This window comes from Sorex fumeus, unplaced genomic scaffold (assembly GCF_029834395.1).
Source record: "Sorex fumeus unplaced genomic scaffold, SorFum_2.1 ptg000014l, whole genome shotgun sequence".
In the NCBI taxonomy this organism is placed as follows: Eukaryota; Metazoa; Chordata; class Mammalia; order Eulipotyphla; family Soricidae; genus Sorex; species Sorex fumeus.
The window spans coordinates 24706816-24731069 of NW_026606071.1; the positions used below are offsets into that span (position 1 = coordinate 24706816).

Consider the following 24254-nt stretch of genomic DNA (forward strand, 5'->3'; position numbering starts at 1 on the left):
TTTACATGAAATGTAACTATAATAAAAATATTTAATAATGATTATCTGAGGATCCACCTATAGTGGCCACTTTATAGTGGCCACTTTAACTTATGTTGGCAGTTGACTTATCTAAGAAAATATGCTGACCTTCACCTTGTATTAATTCCCCACACTCTGGCACTGCTTACAAGGTATATAAGAAATGGTGGGGGCTGGAGTGATAGCACAGCAGGTAGGTCGTTTGCCTTGCACACGGCCAACCCAGGTTCGATTCCCAGCATCCCACATGGTCCCTTGAGCACTGCCAGGAATAATTCCTGAGTGCAGAGCCAGGAGTAACCCCTGAGCATCGCCAGGTGAGACTCAAAAAGCAAAAAACAAAACGTGTAGTGAGGGAATTGAGATTAGTCTCTTGTTGATGTTTTTACAACAAAGAATCAAGTTTTGTAATTTGTTATAGAGGTGATATATGTGATATATTCTGCTAAAAACAGATGCCATTGGGTTACACTAGCACACGACAGGGACAAATGGAGACGTTACTGGTGCCCGCTCGAGCAAATCGACGACTAACGGGAAGTTAAGTGATTAAGTGATAAGTGATTCTGCTAAAATCAAACATTTGCCTTAGGAACAGAGTGTGGCCTTTGTGCTTCTCTTACTTAGTAGGTCATACCTTTGCTCTCTTCCTAGTACTTCAATCTGTCAAATATGTCTACTCTTTATTAATCTCACTAAAACTTTATTAATCTCACTAAAACTTTGAGACTATTGCTGGAGCATTGCTGGAGAACCAAAAATACAAGCTTAACTGCTTCAAGCAGTTGCTTATAAAATCTAAATGTTACAGGTAAAAAAGAGTGCCAGGGATCAAACTCGAGGATCCAACATGCAAAGCATGTATTTCAATATTTGTGTTTTGCTTTGGTTTTGTTTTTGAACCCAGTGTGAAGTTGTCTTTGTTTTGACTTATTAAGTGTCCAATAGTCCTGCTCATTTGTGTTGCATTATTTAAACTTCAACTTATTGCAGTTTTTCATCAGTGAAGTTTCACGATGTCTTCAGAATTCTTAACTAATCCAGTTAGTTTTAACTAATCCATTCGTTTTAACTAATCCAGTTCATATTGTCAGCAATAATTAAAAAATGATGTTCTTTTCTAAATAGAAACAGCAGACCTTTCATATCTAGGAAAACATCTTTTGAGGTCTGAGTTTAAGAGCAGAAGTATGGAAAGGAAAGAGGACAAAGAATGCAGGACTGGTGCCCACCCTCCCCCCATCCCTCCCATCCCCCTGTCCATGCCTACTGGGAACAGCACCACTCCCTTTGACTCGGTTTTGATCACCTGCTGTGCCATCCCTCATTCTACCTCATCTCCTGCACCTGTATCTCCATTCACTCCCACTAATGCTTCCCCCCCACCTACCGCCTACCTTCCCTCTCCCCCCCTCCCCCCACCTGTACCCATCCTTCTCTGCCCCTGTACCTAGACCAGACTTGCTGGTTTCTTCTCTCCTCCCTGTTTTTAATAATAGTAACTTCACTGCTTTATGTTTTTATCTATGGGAAACCTACAACACCCTTACACTAAGATGGGATTTGGGGGGCATTTGGGGGGGTTTCTGGAAGTACTCAGGACTTACTCCTGGAAGTACATGGGGGACCACATGTGGTGCCAGTGATTTAATCAGGGTCAGCTACAAGGCAAGTTTCTATACCCCTGTTCTCAGCCCTAAGATGCTGATCTTTCTGTCACCTTAATACTGTGGGAAGATCTGAGTTTCTCACCTTTGAACCTAAATGTCTGAATCTCTCTTTCCTCCAGGCACAGAGAAGATAGGACTTGAGCTGCTCCCTTGAAGCTACATGATTGAATGTTCTCAGTTGCCTACACAGGGAGGCAGCATAACATCATGGTTGGAGAGGAATCAGTGGGCCAGTCTCTCTTCCTGGCTAACTGAATTTAAGCAGGCTATCTAGCACATTTGTAAATTGGAAGTAATAACACCAGCTTTTTGTGTGCATGCGTGTGTGTGTGTGTGTGTGTATGTGTGTGTGTATGCATGTGTGGTTTATAACAAGGCTAAAATAAAATTATCCACATGAACCACTCCACCCAGAACTTAATAATAAATGTAAACCACCACTGCCATTGTTATAGATGGCTCAAGTACTTAAAATTTTATTTATTTATTTTTTTAGTGACAGGGGAAGCCAAATGATTTTGCTTCTTAGGGTTATCAGAAAGTCATCTTGTTAGACTATGTGTCAATGGAGTAATATTTCATTCTTTCTAGAGGTAAATTGCCATTTATAATCAACCAGTATCCCTCATTTTGGAAACTATTGACATCTCTTTCTGCCAACTTAGCTGAGTTCCAAATTTGGAAAATGAACTGCCAACAAAACCTAGAGAGAATGCAGCTCAAACTTTGTCACCATTTGGAGCATGACTGAAATTGGTGAAATCCTGAGGAAAAACTGTACCTCACCCCTGTGACAGGGAAGTTGCTGCAGATTCTACATCGAACGGGATGAGTGACCATTTCAGTGGCCGAGAGTCTGTAACAGGTGGGGAGCCACAAAAGGATCAGAGGCTCAGACTCCAACCAAGAGAGAAATTTCTCCTCCTTGATTGCTGGGCTCAGCACCTGAAAAACAACCACATACTTAGCTGTATTTCTCTCTTAAAATTTTTTTTATAAAGATGTTTATGATGATTTATTACATTCAACATTCCAATACCTCAATCCCACCATCATTGCACCTTTCTACCACCATTATTTCCAATTTTCCCAACCACCACCCAAGTCTGCCCCAATAGCAGGCCCTAAATAATTTATTTTATATTACTTGTTATGAATAATTCACTAAAAAGAAAATCAAAAAAGGTTTCCTTAGAAGAAAGTGTGTGAAGATTGTTGTATCTCACCCCGGAGCCATTAAGCCCTAGTAAGACTAGAAATACAGTAAGCTGCATTTCTAGGCATATCATTGTTCTGTAGAATAGAAAACGAAACAAAACAAAATACCACTTTTTTCTTTTCTGGACTGTTTTTGCCAGCTCTGTGAAGGAAGTTCATCACATGAATAGTCAGAGGCAAGTCTAGCTCCTAAATTAGGTTGTCTGGGGTGCCATACCAGCAAATAGCTTTGTCATTGAAGTTGCTCAACCAAAGTGTCTCCACCCAACTCTCACAGACACTGGGTGGCACTCACCCCTCGGAAACAGCTGCGTGTGGCACTCTCCACGGAGCACAGAGCACGACTCTCCCCAACGACAGTTGGTATCTGCAGGAGGCGAGACACTCCATGTCAGCACTTAGAAAATGGAGCGGTACGAGGCCACTGCAGTCAGCTCACTTGAGTGACGGTGCAGGCAGCAAAGGCTCACCAGTGTGTGATGTCTGAGATGAGAGACACTGTCTCAATGCAGGCAAACAAAAAGGGGATGTGTGGGTGCTGTGTGCTGCTGGGTACAATGGATATGTAGTGGGCAGAAGTGGGATTGGGGGAAGGAAATTGGGTTAGAAGAAAGTCTTACAGCAGGGGGTCACACCGAGCTGGCTTCCTTCATGTCACATCTCATGACCAGTCAAACTATTTCTACCCTTCTTTATCCGTGTTTTTCTGGGAATCACTTAGAAAATGAAAAGTGCTTATACCTGAGCACTTTTTTAAGGAAAAAACATTTCAAACACATTTATATCATCTATTTTCACCCCTTCCCTCCTAATAAGTTTCTGAGGGAGGACAGGATTATAATACATTTTTAGTGCAAGAAGTGATTAAACATTTTATATTTTGCTTGAAGCAAAAAAAGAAGTTATATAAAAAATAACCAAATGGTTCATTGGTGAATAGAGAGAGGGAAAGTATAATATATTAAAAAAATATATATATGTACACACATGATGGACCATTACTCAGTAATAATAAATGACAAAATCCTTCCATTTATGACAATGTATGCGAAACTTGAAGTGAAATGCCAAGAGAAAGAAGCCATATGATTTTATTCATATGGAGGAAGAAAAATTTAAAAAAAAACAAACCCAAACCTCAACTCTTAGCTGCAGAGAATAGACTGAAGTTGACAGAAGGGAAGGCAACTGAGTTAGGTGGTGAAGTGGGGAAATGAGGTTCTACCTTGTGGAGTATACAACTCTTGAATTATAACACTGTGCATCTGGAACTTATTTTGAAACTACAAATAATTGTTCCTCAAAAGATTATCTTCATAAGAGGATTGTTGATTGCAGAATTAAGATCTTACTCTAAGACTGTTGAGGGTTCTTCACAGTGTTGTCACACAAATCTTAAATCCATTCCCATGGTTTGAGCTGCTTTACAGTTTATTCAGTGACTCATGTCATTCCACTAGGCTTACCATATGGAGTATAACTAAGGGACTAAGACCCCTTGTAGCTGTCAAGATGACTATAAGTCCAGCTCTGACATTATCTATATGCATAGAAATATGTACCTGTCACGTCCATTTATGCCCATTTGGTCATGGGTACTAATTTCAAGGCTGATGTCATATACAGCACAGGCTGTCAGTAGGCATTGCCTGCAAGCTCAAAAGTAATTTCAAAGACCCCTGCTGAGTCCATCAACTCGAATAAACATTCTTCTAATCAGGAAAGTGGCACTTAGAACCACTTTGCCGACAATTAGCCAGGCAGAAGTCAACAAACATTTGCTTAATCATGGATGGCTTGTACTTTACATTGATAATAACCCCATCACCAGCTGAATGTAAGTAACTATGCCCTGTGCCCTGTGTTATTTAGTCTTTGTCTGAAAAAAAAAAAAGATAATTCAGTTCTAAGCTTTATTCTGCAAATGCTGATGAAGAAAGGAGATCATACACTTATTTGGTACCCTGGAGTCCTAGGAAAGGGGATTAACTTCATTGTAAAATAAGGCAAGTGAATCTATGGGATCCAGTTTTATGGTGCTGACACCGGCTGGGGAAAATAGAGTGGTTTTAGCCTCCATTTTTGACCTTAAGGAGGTAAAGTTTTATTCAATAGAAATGAATAGGCAGTGAAGAATTTCAGGCATGGGGGTAACAGTTACATTAAGTGTGTGCACCGAAATTTTGTGGATTGTCCATTTGACTAATTTTTGGCAGGTGTTCTATGGAAGAATGAAAAGTGGCTGGATGGCATGCTGGCAAGGCAGAATGGAAATTATAATTAGGTACTTTGAGGAGGGGTTCATACCACCCAGTGAGGCCTGGAATTTTTATGGAATCTATCTCTTGAGTTCTTACCACAGGCTGCGGCATGATTTTCTATGCAAACCTCTTCCTTCCAAACAACTTCCTTAGGACCATGGGGGTGAGGGAGATGACATTGTGACATCTTACTAGAACCTTTAACCAATGAGTTAAATAAATTTGTGCGCATATGTTCAGTTTATATTTGTATGACAACCATGATTTTGTCTTTTTGAAAATGATCAGGTCATGAACGTTTTGCTCATGACACTAAGGAGGTAAAGTTTTATTCAACAGAAATAGACAGTGAAGAATTTTAGGCGTGGGGGTAAGCACTGTAGCACTGTCCTCCCGTTGTTCATTGATTTGCTTGAGCGGGTCCAGTAATGTCTCCATTGTGAGACTTGTTATTGTGTTTGGCATATCAAATACATCAAGAGTAGCTTGCCAGGCTTTGCCGTGTGGGTGAGATACTCTCGTTAGCTTGCCGGGCTCTCTGAGAGGGACGGAGGAATCAAACCTGGGTCGGCCGCGCCGGCTGTGTGCAAAGCAAATGCCCTACCCACTGTGCTATCACTCCAGCCCAGGCATGAGAGTAACAGCTACATATTGGAAACTCACTGGATGGAGTGTTGTGAAAGAATTGGAGATAAGAGACGCTTGCACTGAGGAAACCAATTAGGAAACAAGTGCTACAGATCAGGATTAAACTCAGGTATTATTATCAGTGGCTATTGAGAAGGTCTCACAAAGAACAATATAACAAATTAAAAATCCTTAAGTTTTAGATATTTACCTGTTGTAGATCTGTTAGCAGGTTCCTCAAAACCCTTCGAGTCATGCGGTTGCCAGAGTCCTTACCGCCTCTGTTATTTTCTGTATAGAGTTGAAAAAGAGCTAGGCATATAAAAGGGTGGGAGAGAAATCTTTAAACAGAATACTTGTGACGTATCTTTGAAGATGATGTACTTCAAATTCTGAACAGGAAACTTATGGGTATAAAAAGAAAAAGAAGGGAGAATATGTCTTAATTATCTTCTTGTAAATTTGGGGATTTCTTAAACCAGATAATTTGATAAGTGTGAAAAGCCATTTAAATGTACCATAAGGGGTAGATTCAGCATATTGATAATAAATATTGTAAGCTATAAAAGAGTCAACATGAGTAAACTCAGGAGTTGATTCAGACAGAAACTTTCCTCATATTGACCCTTTCAGGATTTAAGGGATTGTGGAGATATGGCAGAGATCTCTGTCTTTAAAAATCCAGGTCATGCTGAGTATATGCAGATGCCCTGTGTCAGAAATACACGAGAGAAGCAATTAGAGTTATACTGACTTCACTTGAGGACAAATGTTACCTCTGTATTTTGTGAGCGGGCTGTCCCCTGAGAGGGCAATCAGGGCAGCGATGGTAGGGATAAGCTTGACAAAACCCGTTCCTGTGCTGCTTGACAAAAAAAAAAAAAAACAGAGACAAGAACAGGAAAGGTAAGGTTATTCTTGGGAGAGGTTGTTTCTAAGAGTCCAAACTACCACTGGGTGTTTATGACATGCTGTTACAAGCTTCAGCTGTTCATGGCTTGATTTTATGTATCTGGAATTGCATAGTATTAGGAATTGCATTCAACTGTTATCATTTGTTCATATGATTATTTTAAGTGTTACATTTATGGATACCTCCACTGGGCTAGGCATGGGGGTTATAAGCATCATTTTCTTACAACTCCTGTGCCTGGAAACCCAGTGTCTGAGACAAGGATAAAGAGACAGGCAAGAGCCAAGATGGAGTTGAACAAGAGTGCCTGCCTTGATGCCTGAGGTCCTGGATTTTGTCCCGAAAGCCCATGTACGTGCATACACACACACACACACACACACACACACACACACACACACACACACATACACACTATAGGAACAAGCAAACAAATTTAAAAATAAATATGTTATGGATCAGACGAGATCGGGCGCGTTCAGGGTGGTATGGATAAACAGTTCTCCAGCTCTCATTCAGAGCTTATTTATCATTTGTTCACTAGTTGTGCTGATTTTAAACCTAAAAAAAAAAACACTATAAAAGGCAGGAGGATTGTTAGAGCAAACACTAATTTGAGAAAGAATGTTACAAGATTTTTGTTTGAGGAAGCTGAAATCATGGAAATATTATTGAGGACGTGTTTGTGTAATATTTGTGAATTTATAAAAATAAAAAATAAATTAGAAAATACTGTTAGGAATCTGCCAGATGGTTAGATAGTTAAATAGTGCTTAGCTCTGGGAAGCAGGATTTAGGGTCATATTTTTACCACCCTTTCTGTTCGTTTTCTGCTGCTGTTGCTTCTGTAATGACTGGGAATCACGTATACTTGGCTGTGATATGCCAGAGATCACACACTTTTCGATGTGGTGCTGGGGATCCCAAATAGCAAAGCTGCAGGCACCTGGGATGGTGCTAGGGATCAAGCTGGAGGTCTCACCTGCCTAGGCTTACACAGAAAGTACTCTATCACTCAATCAACCAAGGGCTCCTGCTGGTCTGTTGCTTCTTTTTTCTTTCCTTTAATTTGTTTTTACACTACCCAAATACTTTATATTTACCATGATGTTTATTTCTATTTACTATGAGGAGGGACTCCACATCAGGCTGTTTTCACTTGGGGCGCCCCAGAGGGGGGGCGGATGAGAGCCCTCCCCACCCCAAGGGACCAAGCCCTGGCAGTAGACCTCCACTACCCAACTGCTGCTATGCTCCAGGCCACTTTCTGGACACATCATAAAACACTTCCTACCCATTTCCATAATCACCACACCATGTTTGATGGGGTATAGACAGTAGACAACAAATCATAGAGAGAAATATATATACATATATATCATATGTATGTATATATATATATATATCTTGGAGAACTCAGCAAGCTAAAGCTACTGAGAGTATCCCACCTGTATGGGCAGAGACTGACAAGCTCCCTGTGGCGATTTGATATGTCAAAACCAGTAACTATAACAGGTCTCATTTCCCTGACTCTGAAAGAGCCTCCAATTGTTGGGAAAGACGAGTAAGGAGAGGCTGCTAAAATCTCAGGGCTGGGACAAATAGAGACGTTTCTGGCGCCCACTGGAGTAAATCGATGAACAACAGGATGATGATGATACAGTGATTAGTAGGAGTGAAACTTGGACAATACCCAGCAGTATTCATTTTCTACTCTGAGCTCGGGAGTTGCTCCAGGCAGTGCTGGGAGAATGATGCTGTTCTGGTGATCAAACCAAGGTCAGAAAGTGTTGTAATCCTTGCACTATCTCTTCTGCCCCTTTACTATGACTTTTCAAAAAGTTGCTTGTAAAGTTATTATAGGGTGAAGACTGCATAGGGAGAGGAATGGTAAATACCAGAGATGAATGAAACTCACAACAATGACTTGAGAACAAGCATAATCAAGTCTTTGACGTGTTCTAAACTGACTTACTGGTATACTGAATGTTTATGTTCCCTCAAAGGACATAGGTTGAAATCTTAACCCCAAATGTGTGGGAATTTGGAGTGGAGATTTGGTAAATAATCATGTTCTCAGGGTGAGGTCATTAGGAATTGGATCGGTGCTTTATAAAAGAGACTACAGAGAGTGCCTGCATCCCTGCCACAGCAAAAGAAGGTCCTCTAAAATGTGGAGAAGTAGAACCTCACCAGGCACCAACTTTGCCCGTTCTTTGACCTTGGGCTTCTTGGTCTCTAAACCATGAGAAATCTGCTGTGAAACTACCCACTTGGTGGTATTTTGTTTTATCAATCAAGATGTACTAAGGCAAGAGGTGAGGTGCTCATGCATGGGATCACTCACACTTATTCCACCTACAAAAAATAAACACAACAAAATAAAAATAATCAGTTGCAGAGAAATAAGCAAAGAAAACACCAAGAACTCAAGAGAATAATGTCTCCTCCTCTCCTATCAATAGGTATATAAACACTCATATCAAAGATGCACATGGTTTTCTAGAGTACAAACAGGTTTATAAGAGAGAAGAGTGATTTGAATTTTCAGTCACCTTTTTTTTCTTTTTGGTTTTGGGGGAGAGTCATTAGAATGTAAAGCAACTAACCAACCCCACTTTCGCTCCCCTCTGGGATGAACAGCACATTGGTGGGAAAAGGAGAGAGCTTTTTTAAGCAACAGCCCTAGAGAAGCACATGCAGTACAATATCAAAATGCCAACACTTCCCTTAGCCAGCATGCTGTCACGCCCTCACCTGTCATACATTGCTGTGAGAAGGCTCAGAGTGAGTTCTGAAGCCCTGGGAGACACCCATCCTGGTCTTTTCACCTCGAGTCTCTGAAACAAGTCCTGGAGGGCCTGGAAAAGCTGTGGTGTAGACAAGCACTTCTCTCTCATCTCCCCGAGACCTTGGTAGAGCAGGACTTGCTGGATCAGAGAACTGTTGATTAAGTCCACTGTGGTGAGCAAATGAAGAGCCATGCCTTATTTTCTGATGGGGACAAAAAGCTTCAAAGCGAGCAGATGTGACCTTGAGTTTAATTATGACTATTTCATGGCAGCTATTTTCTCAAAAGGGAATTGGATCTGAGCATATTTGGACTTTGTGTCACCTCTGTTGTATAACTCAGGTAAAACCATTTTGCCAAGTGATAAGTAAGTAAAACAGAGCTGCACCATGCTTCCAGCATAAACTCCAGAATGTTGCTTTATAGAATGAAGTAGAAAGGTTTGAAAGAAGAGAGAAGCTCGGAAAAAAAGCCTTCCAAAGAAGTTAGGACATGTGATAAAAGTTGGATGCAAACATTTTTATACTCGTTATTAAGTGGATTAACAGGAAATGTATCTTTCATTTCAAACAGTATTTGCAGTCGTCAGGAAAAGATTTTGGATAAAAATATTTTTTATTTTTAAAATAAAAATATTTTATTATTTTTACAAGTCCCCCATAGCAGTACTGAGGGGTTCTGGGGAGTCACTGCCAACCAGATTCACAATTCTGAGGTTCAGGGATCCACTAGGGCCACCCCAGCAGTGCTTGGGGGCCATGCAGTGCCAGAGATAAAATAGGGATTTCATACTTTTGCCCCTGACCCCTATGGCCCAAAATTGGTGATAGTTACTTTAAAAAGCAGTTGTGGGTGGGCTGGAGTGATAGTACAGTGGCCTTGCACATGGCCAACCTGGGTTTGATTCCCAGCTTCCCATAGGGTCCCCCGAGCACCACCAGGAGTAATTCCTGACTGTAGAGCCAAAAAGAAAAAAAAAAAAAGAAAAAAAAAGCGAGGGGGTGGGAGGGATACTGGGATCCGTGGTGGTGGGAAATGGGCACTGGTGGAGGGATGGGTATTTGATCATTGTACAATTGAAACCCAAGCACAAAAATCTGTAAGTCTACAACTGTACCTCATGGTGTCTCACTAATAAAAATTTTTTAAAAATTAAAAAATAAAAATAAAAAAATAAAAGTATATTTAGTCACACCATAAAAAAAAAGCAAGCAAATAAACAGACAAAAAAGAAACACCTCAAACGAAACAAAAAGCAGTTGCTAAACTATCAGACTTGAACTCCCTCCCTCACCTAAGTAAGGTAAAGGTAAAGGCCCTCCCATTGATCATCGATTTGCTCGAGCGGGCCCAGTAACGTCTCCATTGGAGACTTTGTTGTTACTGTGTTTGGCATATCGAATACTCTCAGTAGCTTGCCGGGCTCTCCGAGAGGGGCGGAGGAATCGAACTCGGGTCGGCCATGTTGGCTGCGTGCAAGGCAAACGCCCTACCGCTGTAAGTACATAAAGCATATCTGTATGGTCTTGGTATGCCAGTGTTACATCTAGGTAAGGCACTTTATAAAAGGCCAAATTAAGGCCAAATTATGTCCCAGTGGTCAGAAATACAAGCAAATAATTTCTCAGGACTGTGTTTAAATGCCAACATCTTGTGATGTCCCCAGCGCTGCTGGCAGTAGCCCCCAAAGCCCCCAGAACTCCACTAGCTAAGACAACTCTATTCCTATTGACACTCACAGGGAACCTGCAGCCCTGTTGGCCAAGTTTCACTGACAGTGCCTCCCAAGGTCCCTAAACACCACTTGAGAGGTCTCTACCCTCTAAAAGCCAAGTTGTTTGCAGAAAGTAGTGGTTTTCTTTTATATTTTTACCTCAAACATTCTACAAGGCAATGGGCATGAGGAAAAATGAAATAGAACCAACCTATGATTTTCTGAAGAAAGAAGGTGACAGACAAAATTAATAAATGCCCAGTTATACCACCTGAGAGGTGGGGATATCAGTGGCACCAAGAGAGGCTGCATTTCAAAGAGCGCCAGCCGGCGAGATGATAAAACCCTGAGCTTTTCTTCTTGACTTCATAAATCAACCCCACAGATAAGAAATCTAGCAAATGTAATAAAAAATTTTTATTTGCTCTCTGATACTGCTTTTCAGGGGGAAAAATCTAAGGAAGTGAGAAGTCGGCTTCAAAATGTGACTTTAATAAAATCCTGACTGCAGGTGGGGAGGTCTCCAACTCCTTTATCGTGATTCAATCACAAAACCTATCACCTCAGTCTGGCAAGCTGTACCTAGGACATTCTTGTCTTCTTGTCTTCTGCGGAGAGACTGAATCACAGCAGAACAGATAAGCTTGGTGTCCATTAATCTCCCTACAAGATTTCTCTAGCTGAGCTCCCCGCATGCTGCAGCCTGGAGTTCCCTTCTGCTCCATTGCTGTGCTATGAGAGTTTCTTTTTTTTGTTGTTGGTTATCAATTATGTCTATACTTTCAACTTCTGGTTTTGTATATTGTTATCATTTCTCAGGAGTACTATTCCTATTCATTTCTAACATTGGGCATGATAAAATGTTTAAAAAGCGGCACCCTCGAATTATGCTTTGATACACCCAGGCATTGATGAAGGAGTCCTATGTAAAATTGATTATCATTTCCTTTAAGGTGAGAACATTTTCCAAGAATATTTCATGACAGAGTATAAGCAAATTTTTGTTTGTATTTTGCGCCATACTTGGTATGCTCAGAGGCTACTCCTGGCTCTGTGCTCAGGAGACCTAGGTGATGCTAGGGATCGAGACCAGGCCTATAGCATGCAAATGTATACTAACCCCTCCTACCCTCTTACCTAGCTATCTCTCCTACCCACTGAATATAAGTAAGCAGTTAGTAAGAATATCCTGCAGTTTGTTGATTTTTGGAATAATAGCTTCCAGTGAGTTAATTTGACTACATCACTGATTTTAAAAATGCAATACCATTTTTTCTTTAAAAGCCAAGAATTCTTTATTCAGGGGAGACTTTTATAGAAAGGTAATGTGGAAAATGGAGATATGGAGCCTTTCAAATAGAGATGATCTTTTGAACTTTCCCAGGTAACCTATATACTTTTTTTCCCAACTTGCTTTTTCTCCTTCCCTTCTTCACACTCAGACACTTTACGAAGCACAATTTGGAAACCACTAGTCAATAAACCTTATTAGGCAAAAAACAACAACAAAAAAGTAGAAACAAATTTCAACCTTCAAGAGAAATTTTATATACACTGCAACACTTAAATCTACAAGCATAAATTGTAAACTATTTTTTTCAAGTTCATTGTGTGAGAATATTAGGATTTAAAATAGGAAAAATATTTTAAAAAGTAAGAACCAAATAGAAAAAAAAACAATCCTCATCCACAAATCACTTTCCATGTGGATAGAAAACATGGGCTGTGTTCTCCTCTCTGTTAGGAAAGCAAGGAGCAAGCACACAAGGTCCAGTCCGCCAGAGTCGGGCAGTCACTTACGTGGGGGAGTTATTCTCTACAAATTTCCCATCCATTTTATGTCAACCTTAGGATCATATTACCTTAAGTGTTTCAAGAGAGCTGTACTTACATTGGCACAGAGTTTGCACCGAATGCAGCTTGAAGGCTGTTTTATAAATGGAATTCTCAATACTGTTGCGAGCATCTGTAAAGAAAACACAAAATATTATGAAGGCCATCTTGTTAGATAAATCCAATATCTTGGAAGAGAATCCGTGAGGTTATGAAGCCCTGCTTTATGTTAAATGGGAGGAAATCCAAATTAAAGACTCTTTCCTACTCGAAAATCTACTGTATCTTAGTGTAGAACTTGCCCTTAAGTTTGTGTGCCCCAAACTAAGATATCCCTTCAGGAATTAGTTTATTTTTAAAGATTATTGTAGGGCAAAAGTAGTAGAAAAGGGGCTAAGTGTTTGCCTTGCATACGACTGACCCAGTTAGATTCTTGGTACCACTGACGATCCAACAAACAGAGCCAGGAGTGATTTCTCAGCCTAGAGTCAGAGTAAGCCCTGAGCATTGCTGGGTATAGCCCCCACCAAAAAAAAATGAGATTTTATGACAAATAGGATACAACATTGTATGCAGAATATATACCATTTTGTTAATACATGCAGCCATATGTACATATGTATTCACATACACATATATACAAATGACTCAAAATTATCTATTTACTTAGCACATTTTTATTGTGTGCTTTCTGTATATGTGACCCTAAGATGATCCCAAGACTGTGAAATATAGCAGGTAACAAAATAGAAAAAAATTCTTGTTCTGTGACATTTACAAAATGATTAGCAGTTAATATTTCTGAGGGCTCAAGTTCAGTGTTTACAATTATTTTGTCTTCTTTATATATCGATCTATTTCCATAGTTTGTAATTTTCATAAATCATAAAATAATTTTGAATATTCCTCCTTTACCACCACTGATTTCACTACAATAATTACTCCATTGGAGAACACTTACTGGGACCCAGTGTGAATGTGCCTATTTCCAACATGAAGGAAAGAAGGCTTTGGAGGTATTTAACCTTATTCCATCTCTTTTTCTTTAAGGAAATTAGTTTAATTTTTAAAATCTTCAACCTATTATTCATTTAAGATGGATTACTATACATTCCTTGTAGATCATTTGCAAGATTTCAGTAAAAATAAAAGTGAGAAATTTTCTCTTTCTTTCACTGAGGATACACAATTTAAATTTGCTTCACAGATAATCTAAAGTTTTATTTCCATTTATTTTAAAAGATGTGTAACTATGTTACCATGGAGCTTCTTGCTGCCTAGATGAAAATGATCAGTCTTTATATTTAGAGAAAACAAAATCTGGAAGAATGCCATTAACCCCAGAGCATTTATAGACTAAAATTTTTTGATATTAAGAACTTAATAAATTTATCTATAGTATCTACTATAATCCAAACCTAGCCTTAGGAGGTTTGCAGTTAAGTCATAAAATAGTGATCTATATTTTTAGATATATTTGTTAAATTGTCACACAATCGTCACACACATCAACCCAAGATCTGAGGGTTCTTTAGATCCTAGTCATTATGAGTTCTAGACATTAAGGTAAATCACAAGTTCTCATTGATAAGGGAGAGAAAAGTACCACAGATGTATATTATATAGCAGGGATAAACACAGAAGATACAGACAGACAATTTCACAGTGAGGTGAAGTGAGAACTAGTTCTTAAAGGCAATGCAGTTTCAGAGTGTTAAGAGGGATGAACTGTTTGGGGGAATGGTGTCACAGGTCTAGGAAAGAGCATGTGTGAAGGTACAAGGCTCAGGATCAAGAAATCAGGGTGGCTAGAAGGTATAAGACAGAGTTATAGGAGAGAGAACAGGGGTCAGTTAGTGTGAGTTCCTGGAGGAGCTTTCATTCTCTTCCAAGAATCAGGGATCAATACATGCCCTATAAAGCTCGCTCCAGTGGTCATAAAGGATGGACTGTACATGAGAATAGAAGCAAAAATTTATTTCTATGATTCAGGTCCAGATGGTAATATTGATCATCTTTCAGACACAGAATTTCCAAAAAAGTAGAAAAATTACCTAATTCCCTTACCTAATTCCCTAACAGTAAAACTAGAAATAATTAAAAATGGACAAATTATTTACAATTGTGAAAGATGTTTTAAATTTATTTTAAATTGAAAATAAAGATTATGTGGTCAAAAATAAAACAAAAATTTAATGATTGTAGAGCTAACAAATGAGGGAAAAAATTACTGAATATTATTGCTGAAAGTGCAGTCTTCTGCCCCCGCGCCTGGGTGTTCCTTCCCGGGGCCCCTTGGAGGGGAGCAGGTTGAGCTTTCCTCCCCACCCCGACCAGGGTTCCGGCAGCCGAAGACCTCCAGGACCAGCCACCACCATGCTGAGTCCACTCTCCGCACACATGAAGGTACTGGCAGAGGGACAAAGCCACGCGGGTTCCGGGGCCAAGACCTCCAAGCCTACTCGGATTGGAGTCGAGTATCTTCCACCCAGATCCTCCAAATTCCAGTAGGCGGGGGTCACACCCACCACCTGGCCCCCTGGCGCTGTGTAATCCCATCAGCGGCCAAGATCAGAGACTATAAAATCCAGATCCCGGAACCGCGCGGCCGCATTTGCGGCCGCGCGACATCTTATCAGGACTTTTTTTTTTTTATGACATCTTATTGTCTCATTCCTACTTTGGACAAACTTGCAGGCTATTGAATGTAGCCTGCCCACAGGGCAGAGTCTGGCAAACTCCCCGTGGCGTACCAAATATGCCAAATACCAGTAACAATGATGGGTCTCATTCTCCTAAAGAGCCTTGAATATAATCTCAGGGCTAGGATGAAAGAGACGTTACTGGGGCCTGCTCGAGGCAATCGACGAATAACAGGATGATGAAATGAAATGAAAAAATGAAATGGCTGAAATTGATTAGTTAGACTATAAAACTGGAATAGCAGTAGTCTTAGAAAACAAGATGAAGATCTGTATTTTTGGAAGGAAAAAAATTGGACACTTGTCAAGCCTAAAAGAAGAAGAAAATTACATAAAACAAAAGAGAGAGGATTTGAATTTATTAATAGAGAAAATCATTTTAAAAATGGGAAATATGTGTACAATTTTATGCCAACAAATTTGGAAACAAATAAAATAGAAAATAAAAACATATTGCAGGGGACTTAATAGAAAGGAAAAAGTCCTAAAAAATAAGCCACCATTGGGAGTGCAGTGATAGTATAGCTGGTAATGCACTCCCCAGCATTCCTTATGATCCCCCAAAATTGTGCAGAGCTAGGAGTAAGCCCTGAGCACAACTTGGAGTAGACCCCAAATAAACAAGACCCCCACCATAAGTTGAGATTTTTAAAATTTACTTTGTTATTTATTTATTTATTTTGCTTTTTGGGTCACACCCAGCGATGCACAGGGGTTACTCCTGGCTCTTCACTCAGGAATTACTCCTGGCGGTGCTCGGGGACTATGTGGGATGCTGGGAATGGAAGCCAGGTTGGCCGCGTGCAAGGGAAATGCCCTACCTGCTGTGCTATGGCTCCAGCCCCAAATTGAGATGGTTTTGCAAGAAATATTCCTTTGATTTTCAAGGGGCAAGCGAATTTTTGTTAAAAACTATTCCTAAAATTGAAAAATACTCAGAATACTTCCAAAAGTATTTTGGTGAATAATACCAACATTTGTTTATTGAAAATATTACTATAATTGATAGAAAATAAATTAAATACTGAGTTTGGATGACCGTCAATATACAACCACAGTCCTCCGCTCTACCAGCTGAGCTATCGAAGGGAGCATCACAATGGAGATGTTACTGGGCCCACTTGAAAAAACCAATGAACAAGAGGAGGACAGTGACAGTGACAGTGACTGAGTTTGGACTATGAGAAAAATTGGTATTACTAACGAAGAATAGGTATGACTAACCAAGAAAAATCCTCATCCTTCTCATTCTCATTCTTTTTGTTTTATTTTTTGTTTTGGGGTCACACCCAACCGTGTGCTTGAGGGACCATATAGAATTCTGGGTACCATACCAGGGTTGGCTGCATGCAAGACAAATGCCATACAGGCTGTACTATCTCTCTAGCTTTTAACACTCCACTTAAGTGTCTCCATCTCATTAGCATTTGCTAAGCAGGGGCCAACCCCGGCCCCTTTCTATTGATTACATGTCATTGTTCAAACACATGACAGGGTAATTTATGGCAATAATAAGTTTGTTCTTTTCTTGAAGCAGTGGGAGAGTATAAAGAATAAAAAGGCCAATTTTGGGTCCATTCCTGTGTGTATCTGAGTTCTAAGAACCTAAGCTGTTTTTACTACAGATTTAATAGCTTCTTTGTGTTTAAGGGAACCCTGGGAAATCAACCCCTATTAGGTCAGCATGAAAGGCCTGATAAAGAACTAATGCTGCCCATCAAAATTGGCAAAATGGAATTAAGACTGGGAGAATTCACAGACTAAGAGCAAGGCGGAGTTGTTCTTTCAGACACAGATGAATGCCTGGCTCACATGAGAGGAAAGGGTAGTGGGAATCTGAATGGGCAGGGGACAGGCTCCTTCTGAGATGGATTTCACCACATATCAAATTGATCTAATTTAAATTTAATAGTTTGTTTTTATAAATTCATACAACTTATAGTTTTAAAATAACTGTGTATTATTTTAAAATTCCACTTGAGTACATCACATCCTGAATCTTACTCTTTAACTCCTTTGCCATAACTTATTCTGTGTTTTCCTTTGCCATTGAAAATCAGTCTTGATTTTAGTGCTGTCCTAGTCACAATTCTATCTTCTTCTTAGAGAGAGAGAGAGAGAGAGAGAGAGAGAGAGAGAGAAACTGATACCTGGACAGGAAGTTAGGGAAATGTTTGAAGGTAGGACTTGGGGATGTCTCCAGGTTAGCCTTAGCAGTCATTGTTTTTAGATAATGGTTTCATCATGTCAAAGATTGTTGTGTTCAGTTTTGACAAGGAGTGCCATACCTTCAAGCCAATCCCAAAGCCAAAGGCAAAATGTAGCTATAATGGTAATTCTGATGAAAATGTTGAAGTAAAGACTTAGTTTTCTGCCTTTATGGAATGGATCTTTCTCAAACTTAATTAAACTTCATACTGTACTACAATGACTTGATTTTATTTGGAAAAATAAATTATCTCTTTCCTTGAATGTTAGGGTAAAGTTGTGGCTGTTATTTAGTGGGAGGCAGCAAACCACTATAGGTTTATATGGTATTAAATCAAGTCTGACACATCCTCAAGGAGTTATAGCATCACAGTGTCTCCCTGTATGAACAGATACTGATTCAATGATCCACATGTAAAGAGTTGAAGATACCTACATCAGGTGAATGTGGACTGTACCTAAACATGTTATTTAACAAGTAAGTTTGAGTTCTCCCCAAGTCATACTATATTTTTGAACAAGTACAACCATCAAAGATTCTAAACTGTGCTATAAATCTTTCTTTAAATATATTTTTCAGAAATGAGTTCAATGTTTCAGTATAGGAAAAATCACACCTCTAGAGGGTCTGTGTCTGGAAAAGGAAAACAAATTAAGACTAATTGAAATAGTATAGATAGAATTTGCAAAACTCCAATGCCCAGCCTTTTTTTTTTTCATTTTGGAGATTGGCCAGCTTTTGTGCCCTGGTTCCTCTCAGATGCACCAAATGAATGCAGAGAATCAGCAAACTCAGGACTCTGCAGGTTCCCAGATGCTATTCTTGGTGGAAGAATGATTCTGTAGCTACTCTACCATCTGGCCCATCACACTCCTGTCAAATTATGTTTTGCAGTGTCATCTGATGAAGTTATGCAGCATAACATGGCAAGCTGTGATATAGTACAACATAGAAAGTGAATGAGTATCCCAGGTGATTCATCACCAGCTCTGCTTCCTCAAGGCTACTCTTTTTTTCCCCTTTCTTAAAAAAAATCTTTTTCTCCTTAAGAGAGAAAATGCATGAAAGGAAAAAATTACTTTCAGATGTATCAGGCCCAAAGCTATGAACAAAGTAATCTAGTAAGATCTATTAATATCTATTTTAAAGAAGTAACACAATCTCCATATGATCTTGTTCATGGAAATTATTTGGAAAATATCTTTTGCTTCAAATAACTTTTATGCTTGCTTAGTCACAGCAATTGACTTAAATGTATTATCATAGATACTATGATAAATGTAAAACTGTTTAACTACATTATCACCTAGTTTGAGTGGAGGAATAGCACAGCAGGTAGGGTGTTGGCCTTACACATGGCCGACCCGGGTTCAATTCCTCCATCCCTCTTGGAGAGCCCTGCAAGCTACCGAGAGTATCCTGCACACATGGCAGAGCCTGGCAAGCTCCTTGTGGCATATTCAGTATGCCAAAAACAGTAACAAGTCTCACAATGGAGACGTTACTGGTGCCCTCTCGAGCAAATCTATGAACAACGGGAGGACAGTGCTACAGTGCTGCAACACCTAGTTTAATGATCCAGAAATAGTATTTTTTAGGTTATTGCTCCTTAAAGTGTTATCTCCAGTGAGCTGCATTAGCATTTCTTAGGAACATGTTAGAAATCCTTGTTCTCAGACTTAACCCCAAATTATGGAGTCACAAGCTCTTGAAGAGGAACTCAACAATGTGACCAGAGCTTCAGGGTGAATCTGATGCACATTGCATTGCATTAGAGAAATACTGCTTTCAGGAGAGAAAATTGAACCTTAAATGAATAGTTTACTGTTTTATGTTAATATAAGGGTCCAAATTTGAGGTATAAGCATAATTTAAGTTATGTATAATGTCCTCTATATAAACAACTTGAGATGTTACTTGAGATGTTCCTGGTTTGTATACCAAACAGGCAAAGTTAACCTTCTGAATTTAAAAGAAGGAATAAGACTGTAAATAGACACAGGAACAAAAATGTCACGGACCCATACCATGAACTCCTTTGGAAGAAAGGGGAATTTATTTCCCCATAACCATTTATCAAATATTCATAGAGTGACAGCTGTGAGACTTTTTCTCCCAAATTTGAGTTCGCATAGTACTGTGAACTTACTGCTGAAATTTAATAGATATAAATATATATTTAATATATATAAATATATATGCCGAGCATCCTCCACCCAGATCCTCCAAATTCCAGTAGGCGGGGATCACACCCACCAACTGGCCCCCTGGCACTGTGTAATCCCATCAACAGCCAAGACTCAGAGACTATAAAAACCAGCTCCCGGAAGAAGAACAGTGCAGTCTCCTGCCCCCGCGCCTAACTGTCCTCGCCGCCGGGGCCCCTTGGAGGGGAGCAGGTTGAGCTTTCCTCCCCGCCCCGACCAGGGCTCCAGCAGCCAAAGACCTCCAGGACCAGCCACCACCATACTGAGACCACTCTCCGCACACATGAAGTACTGGCAGAGGGACAAAGTCACGCGGGTTCCGGGGCCGAGATCTCCAAGCCTACTCGGATTTGGGCTGAGCATCCTCCACCCAGATCCTCCAAATTCCAGTAGGCGGGGGTCACACCCACCAACTGGCCCCCTGGCCCCGTGTAATCCCATCAATGGCCAAGACTCAGAGACTATAAAAAACAGCTCCCAGAACCTATTATGACATCTTATTATCTCATTCCTACTTTGGACAAACTGGCAGGCTACTGAATGTAGCCTGCCCACAGGGCAGAGTCTGGCAAACTCCCTGTGGTGTACCTAATATGCCAAATACCAGTAACAATGATGGGTCTCATTCTCCTAAAGAGCCTTGAATATAATCTCAGGGCTAGGATGAAGGAGACATTACTGGGTCCTGCTTGAGGCAATTGACGAAATATATGTATATTTATTTTAAATTTAATATAATAAATATATATGTATATTTATTTAGACCAAATTTTTATTGGAAATTATATTTGTAACTTTGAAATCAGAAGGCCAAATATTTTTAATCACAGTGAATTTCTGTTCAGAAAGTAAAGTCTTTTTAATCTCCCAATAATTTCTTTTTCATCCAGAAATTTGCCAAATGTCTATAATTTTGCCATTGGTAGGTCTGAAAATACATCTGTGCCTAATTTTTGTTTTATTTTATTTACAAACTGTGCTCAGAAAACATTATAATAATACTCACCTTGTTTATCAGTGTTCATTTCAGGAATTCCTTGGATGGCAAGAGAGTCCTTGTTACTGGAAAGAACCGATATTTTAAAGCAGAAGTTTTACAGTGGAAGGGTCAGAGAAGAAGTGGGGGGGACAAAAACGCAACTAAATAAAAATTATTTCTCCAGTTGGACAAGGGTGTTTCAGGGACAATGAAAAGTTTGGTGAAGGATGAAAAAGGGACATGGGGCAGAGTCTTCTGATTTAGAGCTGGGTCTTAGAAACTGAGAACTGCCCTTGAAATGAATACCTTGACTACATAGAACTCTTGAGGCATTTATATTTTAATGGTACATTGGATTCTTAACAATGAATTTCCTTGAATTTTGAAGGACAAAGCTTGCAGTTCTTAATACTTAAATTTTTATCACCGTGTCAAGTAATTCTGCACAACAAATTTCTGAAAATATTATCTATTAAAACATCTTACTTCTCTCCATACATTCATTTCAGTGAATATTTTATTTTTAAATGATTGATCAGTTACTCGCTTCATGTAGCAACAATTGGTGAAAGTTGCACCATCTCTGTACACCCACACACAAACACACACACACACACAAACACAAACACACACATCTATCCATTAAACAGAATGGGCTATAAGAAAACCTTACACAATTCTAAGAATAAAAACAAAAAAGACAGGTACTAGAGAGATAGTATGGCAGGTAGGACATTTGCTTTGCATGCAGTGGGCCCAAGTTTGATCCCTGGCACCCCATGTGGTCCCTCAAGCCAGGAGGAGAGATTCTTAAGAGCAGAGCAAGAAGTAAGCCCTGAGCACCAAGGGTGTGCTCTTCCCTGCCTCCTCCCCCAAAAAGACATTTATGGATGAGCAGTTGAAAACTGTCTAAAAATCTATAATTAAATTAAGGCAAAAATTACTGTGACAGATACCATTTTTAAAAGAAATTCAAGCAAACATTGATTGCTGAAACTATCGTAGTAATAGCAACAATCATATGCTCCCAAATATAATCAAGAAAATTTTGTTTTGAAGAGCTACATCAAGGACTTCAGGCTGTAACTCTTTTTGGTGTAGAAATGCTCTCCCAGACTCTTCCTGAAGTCACCAAGTGCCTGTAAAAATGGGCCAGCCTCCCAGACTTTCCAGGGCAGAACTGGAAGCAAAATCTATCCGGCTCCATACCAAATCCTTACCTTGCTTGGTTTTCTTGGAGAAGCAGTTTAATCAAACATTCTGTATAAACTATTCAGCAGTTTTGAAATAGGAACAAATTAGCTAATAAAATTCCCAGTATGGCATTCCCATAGAGAGTTAGTGTCCTGCTTTGAGTGTCCAGCAACCGCGTGCAAAACATGGCATTTGAGCCTGCAACGTATTTTTTAAAAAGGTTCACGGACATGCATTCATTAGTAATAAAGATCTTGAATAATTTAAGACCACTCCTACTTCTGTTTCAATTATGGTCACTCCTACATCTGTTTCAAAGAGCTATTTTAATATTAATTTCCTATGTAAGAGAGACAGTAAAATATTTTCTGAGTGATGTGAAGAGCAGGGATTATCATAAGGATCAGCTAACAGTAAGAAGAACTTCACATCCAGGGTAAGTGGATATGAAGTTCTTACTAACTACCAGATAAAGGTGTTCTAGGGATGGAATATGATTCATTTGATAAATATGTTTACAGATTTGCAGCTACATAGATACAGCTACATATTTTAAAAGGTATCAAATATAATGCAAACCTTCAAAAGGATAATAATAATTTGCTACAGATGCACATTTCTTTAAATTTTATACATAATCTGAAAATACCTTTTTTTAAATGTAGGAGTACTGCTATTTATTCAGCCACTGATTAGCTGATTGAATTGTGCACGAACTTCACCTTAATTTTTTTTTCATTTTTTATACTTTAATTTATAGAATCACTGTGAGAGCAGTTGCAAAGTTTTCGGGTCTAAGTCTCGGTCATACAATGAAACATCCATACCTTCACCAGTGCCCATTCTTCACCTCCAACAACCCCAGTATCCCCCATCCCACACCCTCCCCCTACCTGTGGGGCAGATGATTTCCACATTAGTCTCTCTCTACTTTGATCACATTCAATATTTTGACACCAGACCCAGCATTATTATTTGAGATTTTACCCCCAACCCTCAGATCTGCTGAAAAGTCAACAGTAGACAATTTGTTTTTTATTGCTGGTTATGAATACCATGGGCTGGAGCGATAGCATAGCATAGTGGTAGGGCGTTCGCCTTACAAGCGGCCAACATGGCCGACCCGAGTTCGATTCCTCTGCCCCTCTCGGAGAGCCTGGCAAGCTACTGAGAGTATTCGATATGCCAAACACAGTAACAACAAAGTCTCCAATGGAGACGTTACTGGGCCCGCTCGAGCAAATCGACGATCAACGGGAGGGCCTTTACCTTTACCTTTATGAATACCATATGATGTCGTGTGGCTGCAGCAGTGGCCACCCAATTTTGAAATTCCAAAATTTAAACGCTTAAATCTGGAGGGATTTCTGCCAAAACCTGCTGGGTTCCAAGATTTGCTCCTGAGTCTCTGGGATCATGGTCGTTAAGCAGCTTGATCAGGAGCCAGAAAGGTCGTTTGAGGGCGATGACTTGGAGTCTCGTTGAGGTGGGAAGGACAGGACCGGCTTCACCCCCATCCCATGAGGCCCAAAATGTCTCATCACTGTGGGCCCAAACCTGACTATCCAATGGCCTCTGGAGGATGACGGCGACTGAGCTGCCAGGGGGAAGCAGGCGGAGGGACAACACCTTTCCCCCCCTGGGGTGACCTAGCGACAGTAACCTACTGTGTGGTCCGGACACATTTCTGCCAAAATCTGCTGGGTTTCGAGATTTGTTTCTGAGTCTCTGGGATCATGGCTGTTAAGCAGCTTGATCAGGAGCCAGAGAGGCTGTTCATGGGCGATGACTTGGAGCCTCATTGGGGTGGGGAGAACAGGACCATCTTCAACCCCATCCCATGAGGCCCAAAATGTCTTGTCACTGTGGGCCCAAACCCGACTATCCAATGGCCTCTGGAGGATGACGGCGACCA

At 40.0% G+C, this 24254-nt stretch overlaps 1 protein-coding gene across 1 annotated transcript in view; it reads right to left on the reverse strand.

Moving 5' to 3' along the window:
- DYTN (dystrotelin) overlaps window positions 1-21191 on the reverse strand; it is a 59267-nt gene extending 38076 nt beyond the window's left edge. Inside the window, exons 1-7 of the mRNA XM_056111973.1 lie at window positions 21173-21191; window positions 13107-13181; window positions 9468-9669; window positions 6574-6659; window positions 6009-6109; window positions 3205-3276; window positions 2473-2636 (exon numbers count right to left, since the gene is read on the reverse strand). Of these exons, the coding sequence (XP_055967948.1) occupies window positions 2473-2636; window positions 3205-3276; window positions 6009-6109; window positions 6574-6659; window positions 9468-9669; window positions 13107-13181; window positions 21173-21191 (719 nt within the window). The remainder of the gene's footprint in view (window positions 1-2472; window positions 2637-3204; window positions 3277-6008; window positions 6110-6573; window positions 6660-9467; window positions 9670-13106; window positions 13182-21172) is intronic.
- Window positions 21192-24254: the final 3063 nt, after the last annotated feature.